The sequence below is a fragment of the Lissotriton vulgaris genome, chromosome 7 (genome assembly GCF_964263255.1).
Source record: "Lissotriton vulgaris chromosome 7, aLisVul1.2, whole genome shotgun sequence".
Classification (NCBI taxonomy): domain Eukaryota; kingdom Metazoa; phylum Chordata; class Amphibia; order Caudata; family Salamandridae; genus Lissotriton; species Lissotriton vulgaris.
In genome coordinates this window covers 224,647,697-224,670,356 of record NC_141695.1, presented here as the reverse complement: position 1 = coordinate 224,670,356, position 22,660 = coordinate 224,647,697, and the positions used below count along the sequence as shown (strand labels likewise).

Below are 22,660 nucleotides of genomic sequence, written 5' to 3'. Positions count from 1 at the left end.
ATATTATTATTTATTGGTATGAATAATGTGAGGTTAAAAACATTGAATGCATGCCATGCAGCCATGTGCAACATGTACTGGACATAGGGTGTGGCATTCAGCTACCCATTCTTTACCCAGAATTCGAGTAGCGAGTATGGGATTTGGTGGTCTCTGCCCATGCCCTGTGTAAATCTCCACAACCCCACCTTCCACTAATGAATAAGTAAAAAGGACTCCTAACCAGATGTTACGGAACATTGATCAGAACAAACAGAAGAATGTAAATGTAGTCGTACCTGCATTGAAACACCCAGGTGCTCCATCTCTTACTTCACAACTCTCGGTGACGGAGCAGTTGTAGGGCACACAAAAAACTCCAGTGGAGGAGGAGCAAGTGCATTTCTCTTGACATCCCTCCAGCAGGTATTCTTGACCCGCCTGTGGAAAAAGAAGGCAGTGAGAGACGGACCACAAATGGACAGAAAAAGAAAATAACTTAGTTTATACAGTCACCATGCTATCAGACAGATAAAGAAACGCAACACCCCGGTCAGTTCAGTAAAATAACTTCTGCCCAAGTGTTTTAAATCTCTAAACTGAATTGGCGCCTGGTGCTTTTATTTTGTAAAACACATTTAACCTCCCAAACTGAAGAATTTCACCAAGCAGGCTGTGAAACCTTACTTGAAACATGTACATCTATCTCTACTCTCTCTGGCACATTCCTTCTAATATGCAGACCACCTCCAAAAATGGAGCAATAACAGAGACGCTCCTAGATGCCATATTTTACATTTCCACTAAACTCATTAACCTGACATGATTGGTGACATAGACATCTGGTTGAATCACAGTCAATGACAATCACAATAAATGTAGACGCTCATAACCTCCTTCTGCTTGTTCATGGTGCAATACCCTTAGCAGCACACGCCTTAGATGTCATCTTCGCACCTCCTGGAATCATCACGTCAAACCAAACAAATCCATCTCATCTTTTTCATCAAAAGCCCCCCATCAAAACCCATTGCAACCAGATAGCTGTTTCCTACCACACATACACAACCGATCAAACTGAAAATCGAGCCCTTGCTTTTTACTGGATGTGCTCTTGATTCCAGAACAAATTACAAACGTCAAGCAATTGAGTAATTGTCTTAACAAAGCATTTGACAACTTGATCTCCATTGAAACAAATTTAAAAAAAGAACTCTCAGATATTATTCACAGACTCAACAGGGTCTACAAGTCTATCGTCAATAAAGCAAAAACAGCTCACTAGTGAAATGGATCTATTCTGCCAAGTGTCTTAATAAAGAGCTCCACAACACTCACACAGAATTCTGAAAGCTCGAGTATCCCTCTGCAACAACTCCTCAGTCATGTGATTTTTGTTACCCCATGGCAGGTTACTGGAACTCTTTTTTGCCAGCAAGATATCACACAAAAGATATAGACCCAAGAAAAAAAAGTATCACACCGAAAACACCATCACCACCTTCAAGCAACTCTTCCTATTGAAATTCCTAGACCTAGTGAAGTCCAATGGAGCGGCCCACCAGGTACTTTTACCAAAGCTGCAAAACCAGCAATAAAGATATTAGTCTTTTGCTTTAAAAAATGACAGAAAGAGCAGCCTTCTGTCAGAACATCAAATTCCTTGAAGAAAATGACATACTGTCAAACCAACAGCCAATGCGAGGTACAGAATCAACCCTGATTTCCATCTGGAATGATCTAATATTGACAGTATCTAAGAATGCAGTGGAAGCACTCTTTCTTCTAGATCCATCTATTGGCATTGTCCCTCAAAGAGACACTAAAAGAAAACGACAACAATGGGAGAATATCAGACTGCATTAGTTCCTGCCTACTAACAGGTCAAGTATCATCTGAAGACCTTCATTACACCATTTGGATAGGTATACCTCATGGATTTAGCTTTTGTTCTCTGCTCTTCAATGCTTACCTTGGTCCGCTCCTTGTACTGATGAAACCTTAAACTTCACTTGCTACACCTAAGCAGATGACACTCGGATCATCTGGAAACAGGAAAATCCAAACAATCTTGATAATGCACAACTGAATGACTGCGTCCGAACCTCTGACCAATGGATGTTAAGAAACGATCTCAAACTCAGTAGATCCAAAACAGAGATGCTGAAATAGGGGGACTGCAAGAGCTATGACCCTTTGGCAACCTGGCACCAGGAACATGGATAATAGCAACTATCTCAACAGAAGTGAGAAACTTGGAAATTACCATACAGCCAAACTTCTCCTTGACCACGCAAATAAACCAAATGGAAAAAAGTTCCATCCCACTATGCAGATGGTACAACATGTCTTTGCACATCTGGGATTGCCAAGAACAAATCTAGAAGACTACCTCTGTCATCATATCACCTCTTGATTATGAAGGTAGTCTGTACCATGGAGTCTTGCTTTCAGTTATGCTCCGGATCCAAAGAATTGAAAAGGCAGGAGTGAGACAATCCTACACTTGGGATGGTATCTCTGCTGCCTTAGAAGCACTTCACTGGCTTTTCTTAACCAGAATAGCCCTATACATTACAGATTAGCCGGTCAACAGCATGGGTTGAGAGTTCCTACATGTAAAACACAAAATTTGCTCTCATGTGAGGTAATATAAATTTTATGGTCATGTTGTGTTCCCTAGCGAGTACCCCACCGACTCCATGTACGAGTTAAAAGTGCATGTAACTTCCCTCCTGTGCCAGCTATGAAGACGCAAATACATTTGCGTCCAACGTTAACTTGTCCTCTTTCAGACCCACCATGAATGGGTTCGATGGTCCGTTCCTAAGTATGCTATGCCAACGTCTTTTTGAAGTGTATTCCTACGTTTTTCAGCCTGGCTGAAAGTAGGCCCTGAATCTCTGCCACCGAGCCTCTTTTCTGGCTTCTGACTGCGAGGGCCCCTGCCCAAGCAGCCCCCGTACCCGTGAACTATGACTTACTTCTAGCGCGGCCCTCCGTGCTCAGCTCAGCCTGCTGCCTGCCAAGATTGACTATAACCTTCGAGTTATCTGTTTTCCTCCCCGAAGATACATTCCAGCCTGCTAGTTTCAGTAAACATCCTTCCTCAGCTACAGGGCTAAAGGGCCGACCTGTCTTTATGCAAGTAATTCATAGCCTCTGTTGCCATGCTTCCATGGAAGGCCCCATGCCCCCACGCTTCTCATACAGACACTCAGGCGCTTATACACGCACTCACAGCAAGTATAGAATAGCTTCTGCTCTAGAGACCTTTCTGCCCAGATAGCTTAGTTCCTAAACATCAGATATCAGATATGATAGAAGCACAAGTTGATCTGACATGCCAGACTTCTGTCTCTTTCCGTCAGTGTAAATGTCAAGTCCCCTGCACCCCGTCTATCACACGTCATGCAGCTGCGCGCGCATCCAAGCTTCCGATTTCTGCTGACATTGCAACATTCTGTTAGCACCACCCCTTGGTGCCACCCATTTGCGTCACCTATCAGTGACGTTTCTAGCACACACCCCTAGTTTACGCCTAGTTTACGCCTCTTGATGATGTACTAGTACCACGTGTATACTGTTATCTTGTTTTCTCTCAGCTGTTACGCCTCTTACATTGAACATAATGATGTAAATCAAGTATATAAGCTATGTATTGTCAATAAACGTGAGCGCGCTCATCTATCCCTTCTGACACCCTGTGTGGTGGTCAGAACATGATATCCTGATTCCTTTATGAGGAATAAAACCCTTAGAAACTCTTACACCACGGACTCTGTTTTCCTTCATTCTGATTGAGTTATCATTAATTAAGTACTTACCTGCATAGAAATTAAGAGAGTAAATTAATTATTTACATCATTTTGGCGCCCGAATAGGGACCCCTCCCCCACCTCACGCGCCGGAAGGTGCGTTGCAATCCGTGTCCCCTGCCATCAGTTAGACGGACTACACGTGTACTGGCAGGACTTCCTGCATCCCCCTCTGACACACGGAGGTGACGAAGACTGCAATCAGTGCCCAGACGAGGCGGTGAGGAGTGCGGAGGATCCCGACCAGAGCCCAGCCGAAAGAAGCAAGGTCCGAGGTGTGAAGAGGCCCACCAGGTTTCCGAAGTTTTCCGAAGTTTTCCGAAGTTTTCCGAAGTTCTCCGAAGTTTTCCGACGTTCCGAGCCGAGTCCAGTCGAGTTTTCCGAGGCCTTCTGTTTTCCGTGCTTCCCGGTGAGTACCATTGCTGGGTCGTATCTAGACGGGTTTGGGTACGCAAGTCCGGTCTGCACTGTTTTTAGGCAGTGTATCTGTACTGTTTAGCAGTATATAAAGTATTCCGAATTTCTGCACTGTTACAGCAGTGTATCTGTATCGTTGAGCGGTACATTCAGAGTAGGGGGAAGTTAGCTATGTCTTTAAATGTTTCATGTGATTAATGTCGTGGTATGAGTGTGATTGTTTTTGTGCATTATTGTGTTTTCTTGTATAAATAGTTACAGTCGACATTAAGTACCAAGGATCAAGCATTACAGTATCAAGTAGGCACAATGCCGTTTTTCAACAAGTTAAGGCAGATAGGGACTAGGAAAGGGATATTAGAGGAAGAGATTCCAATCCCCCCTAGGGACACTCCAGGTAATTTTATGTACAATAAACATGGCATAGACGCCATCCTGTATCTAGAGTTATGGACCGATTATACCAAGCACCTAGAGGAAAGATACCGATGGCCAGTTAACGGAACATGGGATGCCGAGTGCATCATAAAGGTAGAAGAAATATTACGGAAAAAGAAAGCCAGACAATCTCAGAAAGACGCCATAGAATTTTGGCGTAAGGAATCACGTAAGCGTGCTGAAAGAGCACTCCGTAGAGAAGACAGACTTCAAGAATCAGAAAAGGCCCAAGAAAACGTATTAGTTACTGAGGGAATTCGAGTAAAATTAGAACAAATAGATCGCACCCAAACGAGCCAAGTAAATAACATGTATCTTTTGGCCGAAGGTACCCCTGACGCCATCTCAGAAATACCGAAAAATTTGCCGTCACCATTGGTTCCAACTAAAGTAATGCACAAGACTACTAAAGACATATTCCTAAATTCCTATCTAGATGATGTAGCACCAGCCTACACCAATCTGCCTGTTCGCGCCCTGCCTGCAGACAGGGACGGGGGTGGTACTCCACCCCCAGGTCACGTTCCGCCGGTACCACAACAGACTTCTCCTGTTCCGCCAGCCCCGCCACTTCCCCTACTCAAAACTGACCTACCGAAACCACGTTTGCCTGATCCACCTAAACAACAAGTTCACGTTCAGATACAGACTCCGCGGAGAGATAATGCCCAAGCATCCGCCTCAGGAGGTACGACAGCGGGTCTACAGACCCCGCCACCGACACATAGATTGCATTTAAAGGACACACAGAATCCTTTCCAGTCTCCCCACTACTCATCCCGGCTTGAGGCATTGAAAGATAGGATGTCATTCTGCAGATATGATCCAGTACCCGGAACAGACGATCTAATGGTATTAGCATCACTGCGCTTAAGATCAGCCACCGACAGCTTGTTATGCTGTGTGGGAATGCAGGAAGCCCTCGACAGACTATACAAATTCATACAGACAGGGAAAGACCCCGACAGTGTCCAAGCTGCCATGTATAAACAGAAAGTAGACATTCAAAAACAGATCTTACGATTCTTCATTAATTGTGTAATAAGAGAACGAGACAGGCCTGGAACAGATCAGAGTGAATTAGACGTATTGAACAAGTGGGGCCAAAATATAGCCGAAGCAAAACATGACAAGGGGACTTGCATAGCCGCTATGTCCCAGAAAATTAGAAAGGCAGTATTAACTGCGCATCAAGAAGCAACTGATAAAACTTCCTCCGAGGAAGAAAATGAAGATGAGACATCAGGAAAGTCTACAGACATTATAGCGTATGTAGGTAGGGGAAACTACCTTAGGAAAGGTGTCCGTCCGGAGAGCAAGAGAGTTTTCTTCTCTGCCTTGACGAATCCGAATTCTGCTGAGCATCAGTTCCAGGAGACTGATAAAAGGCTTCGAGATCGAGTTGGGTACCATGTACTCAATTCCATGGATGAACAAGAACTAGCCCGATCAGCTGTATCGTGGGCCGAGAATGCCGACATATATAATGATGATACCGTAGCACAGACATTTTTGAACCTCTCCCCCGACGAACAGAAATTAGCAGGTGTATACATGATTCAGCACCTTCTCATCAAATACAGAAAACATTATTCCGATCCAGGTCCCTTACACGAGACACTGGAAGCACTACTGATGGATAGATGGAGAGGCTTAAGTACCAAATTAGTTCAAATAATTCTAGAACAACGACGCAGATATGATACCTTTGTAAGTTCTGAATATGTTCCCGCCCCACCTCCAGAGAGGAAAATGTACCATATGCAGTGCGGGGGTGGTATTGAAAGTCAGAACCCCTTACGAGAAGTACACCCTGTTATGGGTGAGGACAAGGTTTTGAGACGCGTGTATGTACACACGCCTCTGACTAAATTAGAACTGTTAGAAATGAAGAAATTAGTACCGTGCCATGATAAAGACCCTGCAGGTTTTCATAGAGAGCTCAAAGATATGTTACTGATGGGAGATTACACGTATGATGATATCATGAAAATGTTGAAAGTATTACTGCCTACGGGGATATTCGAGAAACTGAAAGAAAAGGAATGGGAGGTGGGAGACACAAAGATTGCCTGGGCAGAAATAGAAGACGAAGAGAAAAAACGGATTCCAGGGTTAGGCCTTGGGGACAAAACTAAAGCATTACCAGGTTTGATAGTACAGGTCCTGCCCAGATTATTGACAACTAGAAAAGAAGATTGGGACGCAATCTCGTCCTGTAAACAGAAACAAGATGAAGATACTAGCGACTTTTATTCAAGATTCGAGAAATGTTTTATTATCAATAGTGGCCTCCAGCCAAGTAGCGAGTCGTACCCGCATCTTTTTGTATCAAAGTTAGTCGAGAATTCCCTACCGTTAGTTAAAAATAGAGTGTATAAGGTCGAGAGTACATGGCAAGCAAATACGCCATCCCAGATGTTACAAATGTTACAATATCACCAGAATAGAATTAGGGAAGAACAAGATCAGGAACAGAAACGTATGAAAGACACGAAAATGAAAATGTTAGTAGCTCAGACGGTCCCATCCGACAGTCACAGAAAAGGTACGACCCAGACAAGTCACACTGCAGCTCCTGTTAAAGGGACATGCAATTATTGCAAACAGCCAGGTCACTACGTACACGAATGTGCAGTTCTGAAACATAACATAGCGACAGGTAAAACTAAAGAAAGACCGCATCCGCCTAGACAAGACCATAACCAGCATCAGTCTACACAGAATACACAGCCTATGCATGCATCTGCACAGACAGCACAGACCGTAGCAGTACCACAGCCACAGCCCATTGCTGCAACTCAGCAAGTCTCACAACAGATGTACCAGTATGCCCAGTCTGCTTACCCCGAATATTCCCGATATACATGAAACAGCCTAGAGAGGGAAGGTGGCTTGCCTCTTATCGAGATTCCTGTAGATCAAGAAGGTCCTTATGTACACAGTCAAGTATTGGGGAAAGACAGAAAGTTTTTAATTGACACAGGGGCAAGTCGCACTACAATAAGTCATGACGAAGTTCCAGGGGCACCCCTCTCAGGCTCACAAAATGTTTCCCTTGGTTTTTCAGGACAGCCTATTGTAAATGAAGTATCAGAACCAGTTCCCCTGGCTGTGGGTCCATTATCACGCGTTACAGACCTGTTACTAACAAAATCATGTCCGGAAAATCTGTTAGGAATTAAAACACTGAAGGCTCTAGGAGCTATAATATGCTGCTCCCCGGAGGGGGTTAGACTCTTTCTGCGGGATTTCAAGGGTCATTACGTTCTTCGTGAGTTTGACGTCAGATTGAAAAATGTACCTGATTACTTGTGGGCAAAAGGCCCAACTGATGTAGGATGTATGCACATTACACCATACCGCGTTACACTCAAGGCAGGTGTTGTATTACCCAGAATCAGACAATACAAGTTACCACCCGATGCTGTAGTGGCTTTACTGAAAATCATTGAAGAGCTCATTGCCCAAGGAGTGGTCGTCGAAACCGACTCCAATATCTGTAATTCACCCATCATTCCGATTCTTAAACGTACTGATCCCAATGCACCGCCAGTATATCGGCTGGTGATTGATCTTCGAGAATTGAATAAATGCATTATCCCACAGTATCCTGTGGTTCCCGATATATCATCTCTCTTGACTGCTATTGATTCAGAAGCAACGTTCTTCACTGTAATTGATCTCAAGAACGCCTTCTTCAGCGTGCCTATTGATCCAGAGAGCCAATATCTCTTCGGATTCTGTTTAAATGGACGCAGTTTCAAATTTTCGCGCGCACCTCAAGGATTCACAGAAAGCCCCAGCATCTATAGTCAAGCACTGAAGAGACAACTAGATTGTATTCAAATGCCAGTTAACACCGCTTTACTACAATACGTCGATGATCTGCTGATCACCGCACGAAGTGAGCCCGAATGTGAAAAAGCATCACTGACAGTTTTACATTTCCTGGCCGACAAGGGACACAAGGTGTCTCCTTCGAAGCTACAATTCTGTGTTCAGCAAGTTGTGTACTTGGGTCACTTGCTGTCCAAAGTGGGGAGACAGCTCACTCCCGATCGCATTCAGTTAATTGTGAACATGCCGCAACCCAAGACACAAAAGGAAGTGCGGGCCTTCATAGGCCTCACCTCGTACTGCAGACAATGGATTCCCCAGTACGCATTTCTAGCTAAACCACTCATCCAGTTAACGACACAGGAGGCAGCGACTTCGACTGTCCTCCCTTGGACTCAGGAACATACACAAGCTTTTGAAGAATTAAAGAAAGTTTTATGTCAAGCACCAGTTTTAGCGACACCATGTTACAGCAAACCGTTTACACTTTTTGTTACAGAACGTGATGGCACAGCGCTGTCTGTCCTCACTCAAGACCAAGCAGGTTCACATAAGCCTTGTGCTTATTTTTCTAGTACATTGGATTCAGTAGCTCAAGCACTCCCTGCGTGCTTAAAGTCAGTAGCAGCAACAGCGTTAGCAATAAGACAAAGTGATTCAATTGTTTTAGGTCATCAGTTAACAGTTCAAGTACCACATTCTGTAGAGGTTTTGTTAAACAGAACCCAGACTCAACACTTAACTATAGCACGACTGACAGGTTATGAATTAACACTATTCCAGCCACACATAGAAATCAGACGTTGCAGCATCCTGAACCCAGCAACACTGTTACCTACAGCTATGACAGATCCAGCTCCGCATGATTGTATAGAAATAATTAATGCAGTAACTAAGCCTAGACGAGACTTAACAGATGTCCCATTGACAAATCCAGACCTGACACTTTATGTGGATGGTTCATGCATGAGAACAAGTACAGGAGAATTAGTGGCCGCGTACGCCGTGACCACTGAAACTGAAATTAAAGAAACACATCGTATTGACACACTGTCTGCTCAAGCAGCAGAGCTCATCGCTCTGACCCGAGCCTGTATTCTAGCCAAAAACAGAAATGTTAACATATACACAGATTCCCGCTATGCCTTCGGAGTTGTACACGACTTCGGAGTCCTCTGGCAAGAACGAGGTTTTCTGACTTCCCATGGGGCCAAGATACAGCATGGCCCCCTCATTCAAGCACTGTTAGAAGCAATACATTTGCCCTCGGGCATATCAGTCATGAAGTGTAAAGCACATACTAAAGTCACAGATTTTGTTTCCCAGGGTAACGACCTGGCAGACCAGACAGCAAAACATACAGCACTGACTCACACCCAGACTACTGATGTGACAAAGACAATAGTACAGACACAGTGTATGGCAGTTAGAGATCCCACCCTAGACGTAATTGACATCCAGACACATGCTACTCCAGAGGAGATAAAGAAATGGACTGAACTAGGAGGGATTCAGACAGATCAAGGTTGGGTGACGAAGGGAAAATCTATATGGTTTCTCCCCGACTCAATGGTTCAAGTCATGATAAATACAGCACATAGTCCTGCCCATCTTGGAGAAAAAGCCATGTTAGACAGTTTACAGAATCTCTGGTACAACAAACACTTACGAGCAGCAGCAAAACAGAAAGTGCGTACTTGCATGATCTGTTGTCAGTTCAATCCAGGTAAAAGCGTCCCTGTTGAGCAAGGTGGATTCCATCCTCCCGATCACCCTTTTGAAGTCCTCCAGATGGATTATATCCAGATGAATAGCTGTAGAGGATTTAAGTATGTCCTTGTAATTGTTTGTGCTCTGTCCCGTTGGACCGAAGCATACCCAGTCCCAGACTACACTGCTCCGACCACAGCCAGACAGTTGGTTCGTGAATTCTTCCCACGGTACGGTTTGCCCCGTGTCGTATATTCAGATAACGGACAGCCGTTCTCGTCCGAGTTGATGAGACAAGTTTCCCTCTTGTTAGGATATCAGTGGAGGTTCCACTGTGTCCGACATCCCGAAGCAGCTGGCCTTGTAGAAAGGCATAATCAGACACTAAAAATCCGTCTTGCCAAGATCTGTCAGGAAAAAGGGGTCGACTGGATAGTCGCCCTGCCCGTGGCACTATTCTACATGAGAATGGTCGCCCACTCAAGATCAGGGCTATCCCCGTACGAAGTGGTCTTTGGCAGACCACCGAATATGTGGGGGACGCCCATTCCGAAAAAGATCACTGATGTTGATTGTAACATGTTGACAGATTACCTTGCCTCCTTGATGTCTGCACTCCAATCATGTCGTTCACAGGTTGCCGCAGCCTTCCCTGACAATACCGATGTGAAGGCGCATGAGGTCCGTCCAGGGGACCTGGTACTCGTCCGGAATTTCGACCGGAAAAGTCCGCTGGAGCCCCGCTGGAAGTCTCCAAAGACCGTTCTGCTTACCACCAGGACCGCTGTGAAAATCGAGGGGAGAAAGGGGTGGGTCCACACGAGTCACATCAAACTATGCAATGAACTAAAAAACGGACTGAAACAGGACTCTGACTCGTCCACCCCCACCAAAGACTGTGTTGAAGCACAAGACGTTACCGTTCCTAAAGGAGAAAAGACTCCCCAAGAACTCTACCGAATGAAACTCCGATCTAGCAAGTCAGACAGTTTAATTGTTTAAGTCCTCCCCTAGGTGAATCGGTTAAATAAGTTTCTGACATGTATCCCCTAGATCGAGATAGAGAGAGAGAGAGAAAAGAAAAGAAACATACATACTGTAAATCACTGCGTAGTCACTGTATAGTGACGTTGTTAATAATGTTTTTTCTAAGTATTCTAATTATTATTGCCAGCATTCTGCTACCTATATACTGGCCTATTTTCAGGCGTGAACAATCTGCTTACAATGTCTCTGCTGAACACACTTTTAGTGAACTTCCTGCACATGAACTCTCTTACAGACTTGCGCTGCGCAACAATACATTCATTAGTATGTTACACCATTCCCATCAGACACGTAATGCCACAGACTGCTGGATATGTGGCCGACTCCCTCCCTACCAGAATTACAAGGGAGCTCTGCCCCTCTTTCCGTACCCATTCACTCACAATGGCTCCTGTGGAGCATGGTTTAAAATAATTAATTCCTTAGATCCTGATACTGCTGTTTTCGATGGGGGCTGGGTTTGGGGAAACTTGAACTTAGTCCTGCTCAACGTCTGTTATCCTGATAAAGAGGGACTTCCCACTCGAATAGGAACTGATCTAGAAAACGAAGTATATGGATTAGGTAATTACACAATTAGCCTTATGATCCTCACTGTTGAATCTGAAGCTGCTCCAGTTTTGCCCCATATGTTAGTATTACCAGTCACAGGTGAATTATGTGTTAGCAAGAAAGGTTCAGTACACGTAGGTCATAGTAAATGCACTACTGTGGTCGAGTTCAGTGACCATGGTAAATCGTCCTTTAAAGCTACCAGTCATTCTTACTTTGTTTGTGGTCATACCGCATACATTAGCCTACCTCCAGATTGGGATGGTACCTGTTACATTGCATTCCTTCTGCCACCTGTTTTCCTAGCTCCCCCTGATTACCATAGAAATACGAATCTAGCACCGAATAGACCCAAAAGAGATATTCCCCTTGTCGACTACACAGAAACGGCATGGGAACAGTACACTGATTTCAATAAAGGATTCTTTTTCTTCCTAGGACCTGTCCAAAACAGTAAATTAATACGCAGATTAACGAGAACACTTGAAGCAGTAGTGAACGAAACTGCCTCCGCTCTAGGTAACTTAACAGAGGAGCAGTCTGCTATACGGACTGTTGTCCTTCAAAATCGTCTTGTGATTGACGTCATCTTGGCAGATAGAGGTGGAGCCTGTAAGGTCATCGGGTCAAGTTGCTGTGTTTTCATTCCACAAAACGCACCGTCTGTCTATCTAGCTATCACCCGTTTACATAAAATTGCAAATCAGATACATCAGAATCCAGGCACCTGGACTTGGTCCGGTTGGTTCTGGACTACGTTAACAGCTTGGGGATGGAAGATCTTATCCTTCCTAGGCATTGGCCTTGTTATAGTATTCAGTTGTTGCCTGTGCCTGCAGTGTGGGCCAGCGATATGTGGACTGTGTGCCACATCCTGCATTGAGCATTCCAGTTGCCTCTCAAACAGTCAAAGAAAGAAAGACGAACATATAATGTTACAAGAACAAACCGATCGATTTATGAGGATCGATATATCATGAAGGGTCCGTAGGGAACAAGGAGGGAATGAGGTAATATAAATTTTATGGTCATGTTGTGTTCCCTAGCGAGTACCCCACCGACTCCATGTACGAGTTAAAAGTGCATGTAACTTCCCTCCTGTGCCAGCTATGAAGACGCAAATACATTTGCGTCCAACGTTAACTTGTCCTCTTTCAGACCCACCATGAATGGGTTCGATGGTCCGTTCCTAAGTATGCTATGCCAACGTCTTTTTGAAGTGTATTCCTACGTTTTTCAGCCTGGCTGAAAGTAGGCCCTGAATCTCTGCCACCGAGCCTCTTTTCTGGCTTCTGACTGCGAGGGCCCCTGCCCAAGCAGCCCCCGTACCCGTGAACTATGACTTACTTCTAGCGCGGCCCTCCGTGCTCAGCTCAGCCTGCTGCCTGCCAAGATTGACTATAACCTTCGAGTTATCTGTTTTCCTCCCCGAAGATACATTCCAGCCTGCTAGTTTCAGTAAACATCCTTCCTCAGCTACAGGGCTAAAGGGCCGACCTGTCTTTATGCAAGTAATTCATAGCCTCTGTTGCCATGCTTCCATGGAAGGCCCCATGCCCCCACGCTTCTCATACAGACACTCAGGCGCTTATACACGCACTCACAGCAAGTATAGAATAGCTTCTGCTCTAGAGACCTTTCTGCCCAGATAGCTTAGTTCCTAAACATCAGATATCAGATATGATAGAAGCACAAGTTGATCTGACATGCCAGACTTCTGTCTCTTTCCGTCAGTGTAAATGTCAAGTCCCCTGCACCCCGTCTATCACACGTCATGCAGCTGCGCGCGCATCCAAGCTTCCGATTTCTGCTGACATTGCAACATTCTGTTAGCACCACCCCTTGGTGCCACCCATTTGCGTCACCTATCAGTGACGTTTCTAGCACACACCCCTAGTTTACGCCTAGTTTACGCCTCTTGATGATGTACTAGTACCATGTGTATACTGTTATCTTGTTTTCTCTCAGCTGTTACGCCTCTTACATTGAACATAATGATGTAAATCAAGTATATAAGCTATGTATTGTCAATAAACGTGAGCGCGCTCATCTATCCCTTCTGACACCCTGTGTGGTGGTCAGAACATGATATCCTGATTCCTTTATGAGGAATAAAACCCTTAGAAACTCTTACACCACGGACTCTGTTTTCCTTCATTCTGATTGAGTTATCATTAATTAAGTACTTACCTGCATAGAAATTAAGAGAGTAAATTAATTATTTACATCACATGAAAGAACATTCTGAGCATTACAGCACCACATATCATCCACAGAACTCCCAAAGAGAAATGTTAAGTTGCTACTTCTTTGTATGTTCAAACTACTAAACTACAGACCTCACTTCCCGCAAGGATAAAAACTATTGCAGCTTAGAAGGATGGTGAAGCCCTGCCTATTACTTGCATAAAGCCGCAAGAGGGACTGGCTAAATGTGTAAATTCTATCCTATCAAGAGATAAAGAATAAAGCTGTTTTTGTATACTGTCTACAATGTGCTACGTCCACACCACGACTGCCCCCAGAGCACCAAATGAACCGCAAATGGTAGTATCTGCTGGTCAATGCCATGTACAGCCGGCCACGAAGGCCCATCATAGAGCAGCTGTAAGCACTGAAAAGTAGACTACATGGGAATGATGGACTCTGTATCATATACCTCCGGATACAAGCATGCAGCTTTCTCAGGTGCTGCAATGAAAACCTGGGGCCTCATTTATGAGAAATGACGCATCGCTGCGTGAAAGCAGTGATGCGTCACTTCACCGTGCGCCCTCCTTGCGACATGCCTGATGCGTCATATTTAATGTATGACGCATCATGTCGCGAAGGAGTTACAGATATGTCAGTATTTCTAACGTATCGGTAAGCGCAAAAGTGACGCATTGCTGCAGTGTGTCACAAAAGTGACGCAACTCCAGCAATGCTTCCTTTCACATGGGGCAAGCCCTATGAGAAAGGGCCTGCGTCAGTCTTACGCCTGCTGTGAGGCAGGCGCAAGATTTTGACGCAACGGTGTCCTAGTAGTGACGCAGTGAAATCTCATGGATTTCACTGCGTCACTTCTACGAGGCTTTTTGCAGGGGACGCCCCCCCCTGCATACATTATACCTGACGCAGGTATAATGTAGCGCAGGGGTTTACAAAGTGACGCATCTGCTTAGATGTGTCACTTTGTAAATAGTGCGCAACAGGAGGCATGTTTTACGCCGCCGATGCGTCACAAAAAGAGACGCATCGGAAGCGCAACACTGATGCAAGGCCTCATTAATGAGGCCCCTGGAATGTATTGGCAATCACCTTTCCCATGCAATCTTCCTTAGGATGTTTAGAAAGGAGATAAACTTTGCTTTCAGATCAATAACACAACCATAGCCTAAATCTCTGACTAACGCCAAAAATCCTTTGAGGTGAACATTGCGTTTAACAAACACCCTGCCATTGCCCCATTAATTAGATCTCATGAATTACAAACCAATGTCATAAATAAATCTGATAAAACAGTGCAGTTTATTAAACTCTTCTGACTGGTCCACTCTGATAATGTTAATTGGCGGCCTTAGGCATGTGCAAGCTGTGCACCTGCACAGGGCCACCAAACTCCAGGGGCCGCCAAGCCAATATGTATCCATAATATAATAATCCTCTGAGGATGGATACATATTTGTGTGGCGGCCCCTGGCAGGGATTTGGCTGGCTCCGGCTCTGTTCCACTTCCAAACACCCTGACCCGCCCACTTCACTGGCCTCCACGCCTGCGTTACTCCGGGGGCCCCCTACCTATGCTCTCTGCCCAGGGCCACCATGAGCCTAGAGCCGCCCCTGCTTTAATGCAGTACCTTTTTATATATGCTCTCATAATGGTTCTGGCCTGACCACAGCGAAGATCGTGACAATCAAGTAGTATTTAACGACTTTCCCAATCTCCTGAGTGCCTACCAGCCCGGCGCAGAGCATAGCCGCTTCTGAAACTAGTGCACAGCAAGCATCATCACACATTACATATAGACTCCTTCCTGTAATACTGGTTGTGTGATTCTCTAGAGCAACAGCATGCTCAATCACCGACATGGCAGATACATATATTGCACTAGGATCTGTGATATATGCCATAAGGTATTAGCTTTGAAACTGCATGTCCGATGATTTACACATTGTGTGATAACTTGGTAATAAGCAGCATTACAGTCTTAGTCCAAGATGCATGACAATGTCCATGCTGTCTGTAATGTTTAAGGGACATATTACCAAGGTGAAGTATCGCTGCTTTTTCGGCGAATTGTGCAGAGAAAGCAGCGATACTTCTAGCGCCCTATTAACAAGGGCATGCTAACGCCTGCCTCAAGCCCACTTTGCATGTCAGCGAGAAACATCGCTAATGACATGCAAAGTGGGCGTTGCAACGTCCAACCAAATGTAAAATGTGGTTGGAGGTGGTAACACCCTATTACCAAGGCAGGCGTTGGGAGAAGGAGACCTGCGATAAACTCGTTTATCGGAGGTCCCCCAACGCCTGCTCTGATCAGGTGTTAGGCATTAATAACATGGGGGTGTGGATCCTAAAGCTGAATCCTCTCCCCATATTATCAAGTCACGCATTAGCGCGTGACAACAACGCTTGTTTTCCCGCGCTAATGTTCCCTATCGCTGGCTATCGCCGGATTTAATATCGCCTACGTGTTGCGCGTTGATAATGACGCGCTAACACGGCGATAAAATCTGGTAGGGAAATGTGCGATGTGCGTTTTTTACCGCACATCTTGGTAATATGGCCCTCAGTGTGTCATGGAGTTGCTAACAGTCCACAAACCTTTTCAGAGCCATGGGAGGGGTATAAAGAATTATATAAATGCCACTAAAACACAATGCAGGATGTACATTTTGAGAAACAATCTTACATTCTGTTTGATCATCATTTAGACATTGATTTAAAAGTTAGAACTTCCTTCAAGTAAAGACTATTCATATGTGCGGTGTTTACAATAGATAGAGACACCATTATTCCTCTGTCTAAGATATCGAATTTCCAAGCAATTGCTGTGGTTTCCCCCTGTCCTTCACTGCAGAGAAAGTAAGAATTGCAGCTCTTTACAAAATATGCATTTGCTTTGTTATTTTTTTTGGTTGTGTTTTGTTAAATTGTCTTTCATTTTCACTATTTTCATCTCATGAAGGGGTACATGTATAACTGTCCGGTCTGTAGAGCAGCCTTGAGTGTGCAGCATTATGTGGCCTGTTCTTCAAGCTGTGCCGGATGGCTTTCTTTCTTTACCATAACTTTTGTTTTTGCTCTATGAATAACCAGTCCTTTTTAGGTCTCGCCTTCGCAACGCGCATGCGTTGCATAGGAAGGGACCTCATGTAATCGACTTGCTTTTTGGGCCAAAAACGTGCACACATTGCATTGCCATCAATGGCAACGCGTGCACGTGAGGCGATCTACTCGCGGGAGCGAGCGCAGCCAAATGGCAGCAATTATCGCTCCAGCAAGTGCAGGTCCCCTTTCTCCCCCCTGCTGCAGCGCCTCGTTCTGCTGCCGCGTGAACTTGTTATAAACAGATCCCATCCACAGGGAGGTCCCACGTTACGCAATGCGGTCTTTCTTGGGTTGGCTATGGGGGATATTTTAAAGAAGTATTGCTTTATTACACTGCAAATGCGTTTGCTAACTCCACCAGTGCCATATCTAACCATACGTAGATTCATACAATGGAGATTTCTTCCAGGACCTTCATGTTGAAGGTCTAGAGAACTGAAGGTTATCTTCAACAGGATGCAATACTCTCCACTCCCCCAAAATCCCTTTCAGTCTGCCCTGTAGACCAATTAAGAAATCATATTTTCTTCAAAGTCCTACAACTTGAGTAAAAGCACTGACCGTGCAGTTTAGAATAGATTTTCATGAAGTACATAGAGTTGTTACAGTGCAGGTAAGTCGAAGCACCCAGAGACCATCAAGGCGCTGTAGACCACTGCTGGGTGAAGAAGGATGGAACAATAGACTGCGTAGTGTAGCAGACTGCAGGGATCTCACATACAATGAGGCAGCAGTAGAACAGGTCCCAAAATGTAGGAGGGTTGGAAGATTACCGAATCCAAGAGGCTGTCCTATGAAGGTGAGCCTCACTGTGATTGGGGTACTCTCACATAAGACACAACTGATTCTGAAAGCTTCTTTGGTATGTTTCCATAAAGAAAGTAAGACCTACCTTGATGTATATTCCTTTATAGATGCAGCCACAGTTATTTAAGGGTACGCATTCCACACCATCTGAGAAAAAGCCATCGTTGCACTGGCATCCCTCCAAAGGATTGCGTGGGCACTCTTCTGTATTTGTCAGGTAGGCGCATGATGTAGAACAGACATCAGCACGGAGCATGTAGTGGCTGTTGGCCGGGCAGGTGATGGCTGCAATGGGAAAAGAAAATTGAATGAGCTTAGATAAGTTGTGTTCCAAACTCTCCTTTAAGAGTTTTCGTCATAGAGAAAACGCTTCTGAAGACAGGCGAGGGTGTGGGGTCATACAAAACTGTTTGTTTCAATATATGAATTCTGTTGACACTGCAGAGCTATAGAGAATGTTACAAAGCTATCAGCACAAGCTGGGATCAGTGGAGGCACATCTTGTGGCTTAGAGTTGAATTAGATGAATCCAGGTATACAAAGTGCGCAACAGAAAATATCTATGGGCCAGATGTTAAAAGCTTTTTTCAGCTCACAAAGGCCGGATTCACAGAATCGGGCTGTTTGCAACCTGAAAAAGGCATTTTTAAATGTACAAAGCCCTATTTGCCAGTCCCTATGAGGAAGAGGCATGCCAAGGACGTCTCTTCCTAATAATGAGTCACACTGGTATGTAGGTATGTTTTGTGACCGGGAACCTGGTCACAAAACAGTCACAGTTACCACCAACTTCATGTAACTCATTAGCAAACTGGAAGGGGTCCCCAAGTGACCCCTTACCCTTTGTGAATGTGGGCCCAACATCAATTAAGAGTAGGGAGTAGTCCCTCAGACCACTGCCTACTCTTAACAAACATTTGCAATGCAATAGATCTCGCATTTATGAGACTTTGAGCTATTGGCATTGTAAATGACAATGCCTTGTATTTATTAGTTGGTGTTGAAAACAGATAGATAAAAGATATTGTCATTTACAATGCCAATAGCTTAAACTCTTGCAAATGCAAAAACTATTACTTTGAAAATGTATGTTTTTAGTTGCACTTCTGACTTCTGCCCCAATATCAGCACTACTCACTACCCTATAGATCGCTGTCATTGTCTCTACAGAGAGACCATCAGCATTCTGTGTGCCCTCTAAAGGGGCAACAGGAGCAGGACTCATGCCCCCTGAAGCTGAAGCATAAGCACTGTTCAGGCTCCCTGCATAGGAGCATGCCAGACACACACAGACTACGAGAGGAGGTTGTGCTGGAGAGCCCTGAGAGAGGTACATTAACTCGATATATCTTGGAGGCTTCTGTGCAGGATGTTTATGTAAGAGTGCTGTGGGGGATACACGTGTCAGCTGTGGAGCATCCAGTGCCAAAATGGAAAGCTTCCTCCCCTGCAGCCCACCCCGGGCCTGCGCTTCCTTCAAGCGCCTTGTGAGGGTAGTATGACGAGAGCACCCTCTGCTGGCCTTTGTGTGTAAGGTAATGATTACATTAACTTGTGTTGTGTCCTAGTTTGGAAACTTTCTATTTCTTGCCAAAAATATTAGAAAAATGAGGTTGTGGCCCGGTCTGGCAGGACTGATGCCAAATGTGGACATAATATAAATGTGTTCCAGACACCCTGCCTTACATGAGGCAAGAAAGGAAGGAAAAAGTAGAGGCAATGGAAAGTGATGACTCGAGGAGATTGGAAAGAGAAGAAAGAGTGGGCGTTCCAGAAAGATCTGAAAATAGTTGTGGACTTTTATGCAGTTTAAAAGTGTGGGGAGGACTTGCAACATAAAAGGGTCAGAGGACCCCATGCCATCATTAACCTGCTTACAAAGAGCACTGTGTTATTACGGATCCACTCCAGCCTGCACTTGCTACACAAGGTCGGCAGTTCTGGCCGTTACACATCCCCCCCACCCAATTCCTATGTATACTTATAAATGCTCCTGTCAGTCACCCCTGTGTTTCATTTTAACAGCAGGCGGCAATGCTTAATTTGTAATAAAAATTACATAAATGCCAGGGATCTTAGTAGGCCACTGCAGTCCAACAAAGATAGATCGGTGATGCAGCACCACTACAAGTTCCCAATTTACTTAACAACCTGCAATCCCATGGGGGGGCTCTGGCCGTTGGAGGGTGCCAAGGGGGAGATCCAGTTGTCAGAGAGTGCCACGGCGGAGCTTCTGTGGCCGGAGGGTGCCACGGTGGAGGTCAGGTGGTCAGAGGGTGTCATGTGGGAGCTCCGGTGGCCAGAGGGTGCCACGTGGGAGCTTGGCTGGTCAGAGGGTGCCACAGCGGAGCTCCAGTGGTCAGAGGGTGCCACAGATGAGCTTCAGTGTTCAGAGGGTGCCATGGGGTGCTCTGGCAGTTGGAGGGTGCCACCAGGGAGCTCCAGTGGTTGGAGGGTGCCAAGGGGGAGCTCCGGTGGTTGGAGGTTGCCAAGGGGGAGCTCCGGCAGTTGGAGGGTGCCAAAGGGGGGCTTCGGGAGTTGGAGGGTGCCAATGGGGAGCTCCGGTGGTCGGAAGGTGCCACGGCGGAGCTCTGGTGGTCGGAGGGTGCCACGAGGGAGCTCCGGTGGTTGGAGGGTGCCCAAGGGAGCTCAGGTGGTTGGAAGGTGCCAAGGGCGAGCTCCGGTGGTCAGAGGGTGCCACAGGGGTGCTCAGGTGGTCAGAGGGTGCCATGTGGGAGTTCGGTGGTTGGAGAGTGCCACAAGGGAGCTCCAGTGGTTGGAGGGTGCCAAGGGGAAGGTCCGGTGGCTGGAGGGTGCCAGGGGGGGGCTCCGGTGGCTGGAGGGTGCCGAGGGGGAGCTCCAGTGGTTGGAGGGTGCCAAGGGGGAGCTCTGGTGGTTGGAGGGTGACACGGCAGAGTTCATGTTGTTGGAGGGTGCCACGGGGGAGCTCAGGTGGCCAGAGGGTGCCACAGGCTGGTACGGCACGGACTGCTGGAGAGGCCTCCCACATTGGGATATCTCCATCCTGTGTGGTATCTCCCCACGTATGGCAAAGGCAGCTCTCTTGGTCTGTCGCATCTTCCCTTGTTTGTGACATCTCTCTCACAGAGGTGCACCACCTCCCCCTGTTGAGAATGGCTGACTATGGGACATCTTTGGATAAACTGAGATGAGTGCTGGAACGGGCACAGGAGCTGAACCCCTCTGCCCGTGAACCCCACACCCTTCTGGAAGACTTCACTCCAGCATCCCGGGGCTGAGGATAAACAACTGCTTTCCCTTCTAAAGCGCCCTGAAGTCCACCCACCGGCCCATCATTCCCAGACCCTTTCCCCTGTGCCTGTCAGCTACCACCTTGGACCTTGACCCCCAGCTCTGGTCCCCATTCCCATAGCCCGCTTTTTCCGTCTCCCGACTCAGCCTCTGACTTGGCAGTGGTCCTTGGCCACTTACTCTGTCTCTCTATCAGGAGATTTCGGCCTCCTTTACATCAGTTCCCGGCACAACCCTGGCCTCCTCACCCTCTCTCGGCTCCTGCATTGACTTCAACTAGTCCTCCGCCGCTGACCCTGCCCCCATGCCCCTGCCCTCGGCAAGGCCTATTATGCCCCCCGGGCCTGTGCAGTCGCCGTTGGATCCCCAGCCCGGGCTGCCCCCGCCATGAAGGATAAGTCAAGAATGCGGCCAAGAGCCAGTGGGAGAAGGAAACAGTGAGTTCTATGAGCTGGCCAAGCTGTTGCCCCTGCCGGCCGCCATTACCGCGCAGCTGGACAAGGCGTCCATCATCCGCCTCACCACCAGCTACCTCAAGATGTGGGCCATCTTCCCCGAAGTTAAGGGTGGCCCTGCTGCGGGCGGGGGTGCACGTGTGAGCTGGGTGTGCATGTGTGGTGCGTGTGTGTGCATGCATCTGTATGTATGTGTGTGCATGCGTCTGTATGTATGTGTGTGCTAGCTGTGTGTGTGTGTGCATGCGTTTGTATGTATGTGCGCGCTAGCTGTGTGTGTGCCTGGGTCTGTATGTATGTGCGTGCTAGCTGTGTATGCCTGTGCATGCGTCTGTCTATATGTGTGTGCCAGCTGTGTGTGTGTGTGTGGGCATTCATCTGTATGTAGGTGTGTGCTCGGTGTGTGTGCATGCATCTGTATCTAGGTGTGTGCGACCTGATTGTGCAAGCTATAAGTGTGTGTATAAGTGTGTGTGAAAGGTGCAGAGCTGCATGCAAACAGCATGTGTGAGTGCAACCTGCTGAGATGAAGTGTGTGCAAGCTGCAGGTGTACGTGCAAGCTGCTAAGGTGTCTTAAAGCCACCCTGTGAGAGTTGCTGAGGTGTGCGCAAAATGCATGTGCGTATGTAAATTGCTGTGAGCGGGCTGTGGATCGGCTAAATAGAAAATAGTCAACTATTTGAAAATCAGGCTACTTTGAACTCATGAAGACACGCCGTATTGATATTTTACAAGGTATAGGAGACTGCATGTGCTTGTGCTTGTTGCTGGCAATGCTTTGTGGTCATAATGAGGAAATCAAAAATTTTAATATGTCTACTTGTCCCCAAAACATGCCCGCAAACTTAAAAAAGCCAACTGACACACTGATTTGTCAGATCAGCCCATCCAGCACTGCCTCATTGCTCTAAAGGCAAGTCTGACCCTGTGCCTGCCCGAAGTCCCCTTATTAATATCTAGTCTGAGTTGTGCTTTGCTTTCCCTCGGTGCTGACACTACTCTCAGG

At 46.3% G+C, this 22,660-nt stretch overlaps 1 protein-coding gene across 1 annotated transcript in view; it reads right to left on the bottom strand.

Moving 5' to 3' along the window:
• LOC147701261 (IgGFc-binding protein-like) overlaps positions 1–22,660 on the bottom strand; it is a 217,263-nt gene that overhangs the window by 28,886 nt on the left and 165,717 nt on the right. The window contains exons 15-16 of the mRNA XM_086929327.1: positions 18,011–18,210; positions 279–420 (exon numbers count right to left, since the gene is read on the bottom strand). Coding sequence (XP_086785453.1) covers positions 279–420; positions 18,011–18,210 — 342 coding nt within the window. The remainder of the gene's footprint in view (positions 1–278; positions 421–18,010; positions 18,211–22,660) is intronic.